At 38.1% G+C, this 9,402-nt stretch overlaps 1 protein-coding gene across 2 annotated transcripts in view; it reads right to left on the bottom strand.

The window, feature by feature from the left end:
- RDX (radixin) overlaps window positions 1–9,402 on the bottom strand; it is a 78,807-nt gene that overhangs the window by 42,366 nt on the left and 27,039 nt on the right. For both annotated transcript variants that reach the window (XM_044919756.1, XM_021696572.2), the window contains exon 10: window positions 8,942–9,072. In XM_044919756.1, the coding sequence (XP_044775691.1) occupies window positions 8,942–9,072 (131 nt within the window). The remainder of the gene's footprint in view (window positions 1–8,941; window positions 9,073–9,402) is intronic.

Here is a 9,402-nt window from a genome sequence, read left to right as displayed (position 1 = left end):
AAAAAAAAAAAAAAAAAGAAGATAGTAGGAAGGGAAAAATGAAGGGGGGGAATCAGAGGGGGAGACGAACCATGGGAGACTATGGACTCTGAGAAACAAACTGAGGGTTCTAGAGGGTAGGGGGTTGGGGGGATGGGTTAGCCTGGTGATGGGTATTAAGGAGGGCTCGTAATGAATGGAGCACTGGGTGTTATATGCTAACAATGAATCATGGAACACTACAAAAAAAAAAAAGAAAGAAAGAAAAATAAGTTTCGGTTTTAAAGTTAAATTTTCAATTAAATATTCCCAATATTCATTATTTTCTACATACTTTTTTGCAGTAAGTATCATTTTGAAGAATGTAGACAAGGCAATGGCTCTTTTGTGATCTGTAAGTATAAATTATTTTAAATGTTGAAAATAAACTGAAAACTTCAAACCTATTCTAGTCTCTTCTAGAAAGGAAGGTTTTTAAATGACTTCTTTCTTTCCTCCCCAGTTAAAGGAGTTAGAACAGAGACTGGAAAACTATGGCCCACTAAGCCAATATCTTATTTTTGTAAATAAAGTTTCACTGGAACTCGTACCCTCATTCAGTTCAATACCCTCATGTGTTTATGTACAGTACATGACTGCTTTCATTCTGCAACAGCAGAGCTGATAATTGCACCAGAGGCCGTTTGGCCTGCAACACCTGAAGTACTATTACCTGGCCCTGTACAGAAAAGTTTACAAATCCCCATATTAGAATATTTCTATGAGGGACGCCTGGGTGGCTCAAGTCAGTTAATCGATTGCCTTTGGCTGTCATGATCCCAGGGTACTGGGATTGAGTCCCACATCAGGTTCCTTTCTCAGCAGGGATCCTGCTTCTCCCTCTGCCTGCTGCTTCCCCAGCTATGCTTTCTTTCTCTCTGACAAATAAATTAAAAAACAATAAAACCTAGTTATACCAAAAAAAAAAAAAAAAAGAATATTTCTATGAAACAAACATGCCTCCAAGACCTTGGATCCCATTAGAACACCTGCAAGAAGGATTAGCTAAGAAAGATAAACAATATCAATATTTTGCCTCTCTGGTTCATAAAGAGCTAGGACCTACAATTTTTGAGGTCTGGCACATGGTAAGAGGGTACCAAGGAATATGGCTTCTTTTAGAAGATAACTTCTTTCAGGATGAAGATTAAAGGTTACAAGAATAAGCTGCTTCTCTCATTAACAGTACTGCATTGATGTAGATGGTTATGTTGTTTATAACAAGGAAGTTAAGTTCAAGCTAATAAAATTTGGGAAAGCCTCTCTTTCTCAATCAGGCTTGAACACAAATTTGATTTCTGACCGGTCTAAGATTCTGCAAGCCAAATGATCTCTTATGTTACCCTAAAGGCAAAGCTTAGAAACTATATAACTGTAAAAGAATTAGTAAAAAATAAATAAATGAACTAAATTATCCCAAAAGGATTATAGAGTTTTCTTCCTTTTCCCAGTCTAAGGTAATAGTTTACTAAGTATCATATTTTTTCCCTAGGAAAAGAATACCATCATTAAAAAAAGCAAGGAAGTTCCACTGTCATTAATTCTTAGAATTCGGGGCGCCTGGGTGGCTTAGTCGTTAAGCGTCTGCATTCGGCTCAGGTCATGATCCCAGGGTCCTGGGATCGAGTCCCACATTGGGCTCCCTGCTCTGCAGGAAGTCTGCTTCTCCATCTCCCTCTCCCACTGCCCCCTGCTTGTGTTCCTGCTCTCACTAACTCTCTGTCAAATAAATAAAGTCTTTTAAAAAAAAAAAATTCTTAGAATTCATAGAATTAAGAAGTTCTGCCCAACCTTAGCAAAGCCTGAAACCCTGCTCAACTCCACCAGTGATCTGCACATATTCTGCCTGTCAAAAGAAAATTAAATCCTCTCTCAAGTTAAGTAACATCATCCCAGGTCTCCCTAATGTTTCAAACTCAATGTTGGGCAAGCAACCAAAATTACCAGGCATACGGGAAGATGGGACCAAATGACCCCTTCCAACACCCCTAAAACCCCCCAAAACAAAGACTACTGTATGGGCCCAAAGATTATCCAGATATTGCAGTTAGCAAACATGTTAACATAACTATGATAGATACTGCTTATCTAGGAACGCTGAAGAAAAAGCAAAGAATGAGGAAAGATGCAAAGTCCAGAGGAACACAATAATGCAGAAGCAGATCTTCAGGCATCTTACAAACCCTCTGCAGAGATGTCAAGGGCAAGAGTCCCCTTTATAATCATGGAAGTTCAAGTTATTAGTATTTTCCTTATGGTTATACTATCTTCTAAAAACTTCATTCTCCCTTCAACATTTAAGTCCACAATCCATAGCTCCCCATAAACAAACATAAAATTCGGGAGGTCTTTTTTTTTTTTTTTAAAAAGATTTTATTTATTTATTTGAGAGAGAGAATGAGAGACAGAGAGCACGAGAGGGAAGAGGGTCAGAGGGAGAAGCAGACCCCCCGCTGAGCAGGGAGCCCGATGCGGGACTCGATCCCGGGACTCCAGGATCATGACCTGAGCCGAAGGCAGTCGCTTAACCAACTGAGCCACCCAGGCGCCCCGGGAGGTCTTTGACAGGGACACAGATACACTACTAATTTTATTTTAGCAAAACATTGAGTAGAACCATGTATTCAAGCACCATCCCCCCAAAAGAGAAAATATTTATAACCACCAAACAACCAGTAAAACTGCAAATGTGAAGAGCATGTGATGTTTCCTCCTGTGGCTTAGAGTAAACATGAAGGAAGGAAGATCTGAAAAGGCTACACTTACTTATAGGGGCTGGGGGCAGGGAGTGGGAGCCCAACAGAAAAGCTAGAAATAAATGCCAACTTGGAAGATCAGTCAGAGTTATGGAGCTTGTCACCACATTCGGTCACTGTTAACACATCCTCAACCCACAGAAGTGTGCAGCGAAGACATCCCAAGAGCTAACAAGCTTCCTCTCTTGGACTATCCATCTCCAGAACTTCCTTTCCAGAAACTCTCTACTCAGAAGAGGGTCATGAATAGAAGATGGGAGGAAAGGAAAAGTACAGTTAATATGGGAAACAGAAAGAGAAATCACCAACCCAGGAATGATCCAGGAGGTGCATCACCTCGCAATACCACAGGAGAGAGTTTGTGCTGTGAAATATGCACAGGACATCCAGACTGTTGACTCCCACTGCGAGGGACAGTCTTGACAGATAATAAACTCTTCTGGAGCTGTGGTTTGTCCTGTTATAGGAGCTGTGGCTCCCTATAGTAACTTTTTCAAGTAATTATTTTCCTTTCCTCAACTTCAGAATAATTTATAAAAGTATGCAATGTGTGACCGTTAATAATTAATGTCATAAAAGAGACTGTAAAATCTAAGTAATAACATGCTTCCTACTGGACATGACATGTACTTTCTTGTATGCCTATTACTCACTTATGAAACATGTCAGTTTCAATTCTAGATAAAACTGGTAACTGAACAGTGTGGCACTGACAATAAAATCGACAAATAGGTGAGTGGAACAGAATAGTCCAGAAGCAGACCTACATACATACCGTCTTCTGGATCTGTGACAAAGGTGATGGCTGTAGTTCAACGGGGAAAGGAGAGTCCTTGTAATAAATGGGTCCAGGTCAAATGGAAATATATATGGGAAGAAATAACACGGCTCCTACAAAGATCGTTTACATATGGATTTCAGACGTGAATGTGGAAGGTAAGGCAGTATCTAGAAGGCAGTAAGAAATAGTACACACACAGCCATAAGGGAAGGAGTGGTACGTGGGACTTAAAGAACTTCTCTTCATTAAGAGAAACTTATGTTGAGAGAGAAAAAAGGTAAACCATGGAGAGGTTTTCTTTTAACAATACAGATCAGTAAGAAAAAAAAAGAAAATCCAATTTTTAAAAATAGGCAAAAGGCATGAAAAGGCACTTTACAGATGCTATAAGCATTTGCAAAAGTGCTTAAATCAAATCATCAGTCATCAAGAAAATGCACAGTACTAACTGTGCTCACCAGAATGGCTACACAGAGAACACAAGAGGAAGCCCTGACAATAAAACAAGTCATCAAAGTAATGTAGATGCAGAGCAAACCAGCTTTCACTACTGGTAGGAAGGAGCAGCAATGCCATCACTTTGGAGAGACGGAAGCAGTATCTACGATAAACTGTAGCAGTGCTCCAGCAACTCCACTGCCGGGTGCAGATACCTCCCCAAAATTAATACCTTAGTGCTATGTTTAAGAGTGCTCACAGCAGCCTCAGTTTATAATAGCCGGAACTAGAACTATCGCAAATGTCTATCGTTAGTGGTATCTACATGCAACAGAATAAATATTACAAAACCACGTAAAAGAACAAACTACAGCTCCAGGTATAAGTTTTGAACAAAAAGAAGCCAAACAGAAGAGTACATGAATTCATTTACATGTAGTTCAAAAACAAGCAAGACTGTTCTTGGCATGACACCAAAAGCACAAGCAAAAAATAAATATACTGGATTCCAGGGCCACCTAGGTGGTGCAGTCAGTTAAGCCTCCGACTTTTGGTTTCAGCTCAGGTGCGTAGGGTCATGAGATCAGGCCCCACGTCGGGCTCCGTGCTCAGTGTGGAGTCTGCTTAAGATTCTCTCCCCCTCTCCCCTTCGCCCCTGTGCTCACACTCTCTCTCCCCCAAGTGAATAAATCTTTAAAATAAAAAAACTGGACTTCATCCAAATTTAAACCACTGGGCTTCAAAGAACATCATCATCAAAGTGAACCCACAGAATGGGAGAAAATACGTGCAAATCATAGATAGGTCTGGTATGTCCTAAAACATGTGTACTGAGATACAGAAAAAACTCTTAACACCTCAACAACAAAAAGACAACACAGTTGAAAAATGGAAGAAATGTAAAAATACATTTTTCCAAAGAAGATATATAAATGGTCAATAAACATATGGAAAGATGTTTAACATCATTAGCCATCTGTAAAATGCAAATCAAAACCACAGTAGCACTTCACACCCACCAGTATGACCATAATCCAAAAGACTAACATTAGCAAGTGTTGGTGAGGATATAGATCATACAAGTCATACACTGATAGTGGGAATGTAAAATGGTACAGTCGTTTCAGACACCAGTTTGGCAGTTTGTCAAAAAGATAAATATAAACTTACCATATGACCCAGTAATCTACTCCCAGGTTTATACTCAAAAGAAATGAAAACACAATAACCAGTACACAAACGTTCGTAGCAACATATTCAGAATAGCCAGATGGTGGAAACAACCCAAATGTTCACCAACTAATGAATAAAACGTAGTAGTGTCCATAGAATGGAATTATTATTCAGCCATAAAAATGAGTGCCTGATACAAGCTACAACATGGATGAACCTCAAAAACATTATGCTCCATGAAAGACAGTTCCCAAAGACCACAGTCTGCATGATTCCATTCATATGAAATGACTAGAACATGTAGTCTACAGAGCTAGAAAGTAGATCAGTAGGTGCCTAGGACTAGCAGAGGGAGGACTCGGAAAAAACCGGAGTGACTCCTAATGGGTATGGGATTTCTTTCTGGGGTGATGTAACTGTTCTAAAATTGTGGTGGTCAGCGGCACAACTCTGAATATACTATAAACCATTAAAATGTATACTTTAAATCGTTAACTGTGTGGTATTGTGACTCACACCTTAACAGAGCTATTAAAAATAAGACTAAACTCTACGATGAGGACGCCTAGGTGGCTCAGTTGGTTAAACATCTGCTTTCGGTTCAGGTCACGATCCCAGGGTCCTCGTGCTGGGATCAAGTCCCGGATCCCTTGACCGAGCTCCCTGCTCAGCAGGGAGTCTGCTCCTCCCCCTGCTCATGCACACACACGCGCGTGCGCTCTATCTCACAAAAATAAATAAATCTTTTAAAAAATAACAAATAAATAAACTCTATGATGATATACATCAGAATGAGTAAGTCACATTTGGGGTGAAAAAATGGGAAGAGATACAAGGGAGGGTTCCCTGAGTGCAGGTAATGTTCTGTACCTTGTTCTGGGTAGTCACAGGAATAAATTCACTTGGTAAAAATTCATTAAGCCTGATACCTAAGAGGTATGCACATTACTATAGGTATGCTATACTTCAAATAAATTTTTTTTAAAAACTTTCCAAAAAACCTCAGAAAATTAAACTAGGGATTATTTACTTCCATTCTAGAAATTAGGAACCTAAGGAAATTGGGAGGTTAAAATGACTTGCTAAAGGTCATATTCTAAGTTAATGACAAAATTAAAGCTTGACTCCTATTGTTTAATTCCTATTTATAAACAATATATACATAAAATGGACACCCCCCCCCCCCAACTCCCAACAAGAGCTTTCATCACACTATCAGGCTTACTTCCCCCCAAGCACTTAAAACATAAAATAATTTTGATTATCTGTTAATTTTATTACTCTGTTTTTCCTCAATAAAATGTAAGCTACATGAGAGCAGGGACCGTATCTGTTCAGTACCATATCCCCAATACCTACAACAGTGCCTCATACACACTAGGTGCTTAGTTAAGTATGCAGAATGAATGACATCACTATACTTCAACTCCTTCTTGTGGTTTGTCTTTTCAAGGTGGGATTTCACTTTGATATTTGCCAGGACAGTAAGTGAATGCAAGTCTGACTCTGTTATATCTCAGATATACCCTCAGAAATGGTTTAAAAATGATAAAAATAAGTGTGAATTATGGAAATGTAAATGGGAGAATAGTTCTATATAATGATTTATAACTCATTTCAAATAATAATGACTTCAAAAAAATTTTTAATGAAGTATAGAAAAGCTTCTTCTCAAACAAAAACTTACAGGTTTATCTACTAAATATTATGACTTAGATATGACTAGAGTTACTGCATTTGAGTGAGAATTTAGCATAAATTACAAGACAATCATGCAGATTTTAGGACAGCCTGGGAAAGTTTTATTATTAGGGGGGAAAAAAAAAACCCCAAGAAACAAATTAGATGACCGTGCCATAAGATAGTTGACTGATTTGAAATTGTCTTCATAGGGATACTCTACATTCTTTCTTATGTTCTACCTTCCTTATATTCATTAGTGCTTTCTTGAGTAGTTTTCTGTGTGTAAATCATTAATATTTTTATTATACATCCTAAATAAACAAGATTGAAAGGTTTAATAAGTAGCTATTCTCTCAGAAAGATATGTAAATTAAAAAGCTCTATCATTCAATTTTTTCTTTAAAATATACCAGTAACATATATTTCTTTAAACTTTTTTTAAAAACACACATTCCATTTTTTTACAGCATTCTTCCTCTCAAAGTTTTGCTTATTGTATTCACATGGCACTTAGTACACATTACCTCACTTTATATTTTTAGGAATACATCTTATTTCTGCCAACCACACAGACTTCCCTCCCATGCATGCTATATATCTGTATTCCTAAAATGCAGCACAAAGTAGGCACTTCATAAAGGTCTACTTTAGGGGCACCTGGGTGGCTCAGTCGTTAAGCGTCTGCCTTCGGCTCAGGTCACGATCCCAGGGTCCTGGGATCGAGTCCCACATACAGCTCCTTGCTCAGCGGGGAGCCTGCTTCTCCCTCTCCCTCTGCTGCTCCCCCTGCCTGTGTTCTCCTGCCCTCTCTCTGTGTCAAATAAGTAAATAAAATCTTTAATTAAAAAAAAAAAGAAAGAAAGAAAGGTCTACTTTAATTGATGAAAAAGGCACCTGGAGTAGTAGAAACAGTATGAAGTTGGAATTCAGAAAATAAGTTCTGCCCTTGTGTTACGGTCTGCGAGCAAGTCTGTTTAATACCTCTGACCACTAAACTAAATAGTTTTCTAGGTCTTTTCTAGCTTTGAAAAGTGAGGCTTCTAATGAGTCAGAATAAAACATAGGTTTTTTTTTTTCTATTTCTTCTCTTAGAAATATTATTTCCAATCCTCTTGGAATTAGAATGATCAACAATTTGCGGGTTTATAGCAATCTCAGTGACTTCCTCTTTTAGTCACCCATTTGCAAATTATTCTCCCCACTGCTCAAGAGCATCTCCCCACCATGACAGCCAGATGTAAGGAATAGAATAACCCTTAAATAAGGTAATTATTTAATAAACTCTAAGGTTATTACTCTACTTAGAATAATAAAACTAATGGCTGCTTCTACTAGTTGTCAGGAAAGCAAGTATTAATTTTAGTTTTACAAATAGTATATATTTCATATTACATCCCCCACCAACTTCTGCTTAGGAAGGAAAAAAACATCTTATTTTGCTCAATTCCTTTTTTTCTTCTGTTCTTCCTACTCTTTGTTGTTTGAAAGTAGCATATCCTAGAGTTATTTACTATAAACCACTCTCGAAATCCAACATATCCTTTCCATACACTGCAGCATTTTGGTTACATTCTGCATAGGAAGTAGGTTCTTACCAAGGTGTTACCAAAAACCAACGCACTTCTATGTGTTGTGTATTTTTTTAATATACTAAAATAAAATTTAGAGATTGAGTTCCAAAAGAGTTTATTATAGTCAGAATAGCTTAAAATGCCTTAAAGTATTCAGATGCCTTAAAGTACTTAAATATCCAAAAAGCATCAAATAGAATGGCTTTTGTTTAAATGCTAGCAAGTATTGAAAATGTATATTTACGGAACCCTGACGTAAGAGGAATAAATTTTTATATTCATTTCCGACCATAAGTAAGGCTGCACATGAAAACAGCTGTGTGTTTAAGCAAATGAAAGAGAAACTAGCACATGAGTGTTGCGTGTGCCTCAGTTAAACATGTTTATGATGTGATTCCATTACGTATTACTGTGACAAATAAGTGTAATTATTCTACAAGACAAATGAGATTTACCAGCAGTGAGGAAATATCAGACAAAGAGGAACAACGGTGAACGCCACGTCAAAAGGAAACTGCTACCTTTCTGGGCTTTCACCGTCTGCTCTTCAATTTGCCGCAGCCGCTCCATCAGCTCCTCCTTTTCCCGCTCTATCCTTTCCTTCTCCTTTTCTGCTATCTCCCTCTTCTTCTTTTCATTCTCTAGTTGTGCCCTGAAGAGGAATTAGAATTGTTCTGTTACAAATGGATACATAGAAATATTTACGTGAAACCCAAGTACTGTGAGTCCACTAAGAAGAAACTAAGTATAAATCTTTTAAGAATCTTCATTATATTCAGCTGGGCTTCAAAAAAAAAAAAAAAAAAATAACCCATCCAGTTAAAAATATAGGACTGCCCTGTTACAGGCACGTACACTAGAATACAACGCATTTCTTTTTGTGAGGTCATGGAAAATGTAGTCCAGGATTATTTCAAAAGTTAAAAGGGGTGCTTGGGAGGATCAGCTGGTTAAGCATCTGCCTTCGGCTCAGGTCATGATC

The sequence above is a fragment of the Neomonachus schauinslandi genome, chromosome 11 (assembly GCF_002201575.2).
Source record: "Neomonachus schauinslandi chromosome 11, ASM220157v2, whole genome shotgun sequence".
Lineage (NCBI taxonomy): Eukaryota > Metazoa > Chordata > Mammalia > Carnivora > Phocidae > Neomonachus > Neomonachus schauinslandi.
The sequence above is the reverse complement of the archived record's forward strand: the minus strand, read 5'-3'. Positions and strand labels throughout refer to the sequence as shown.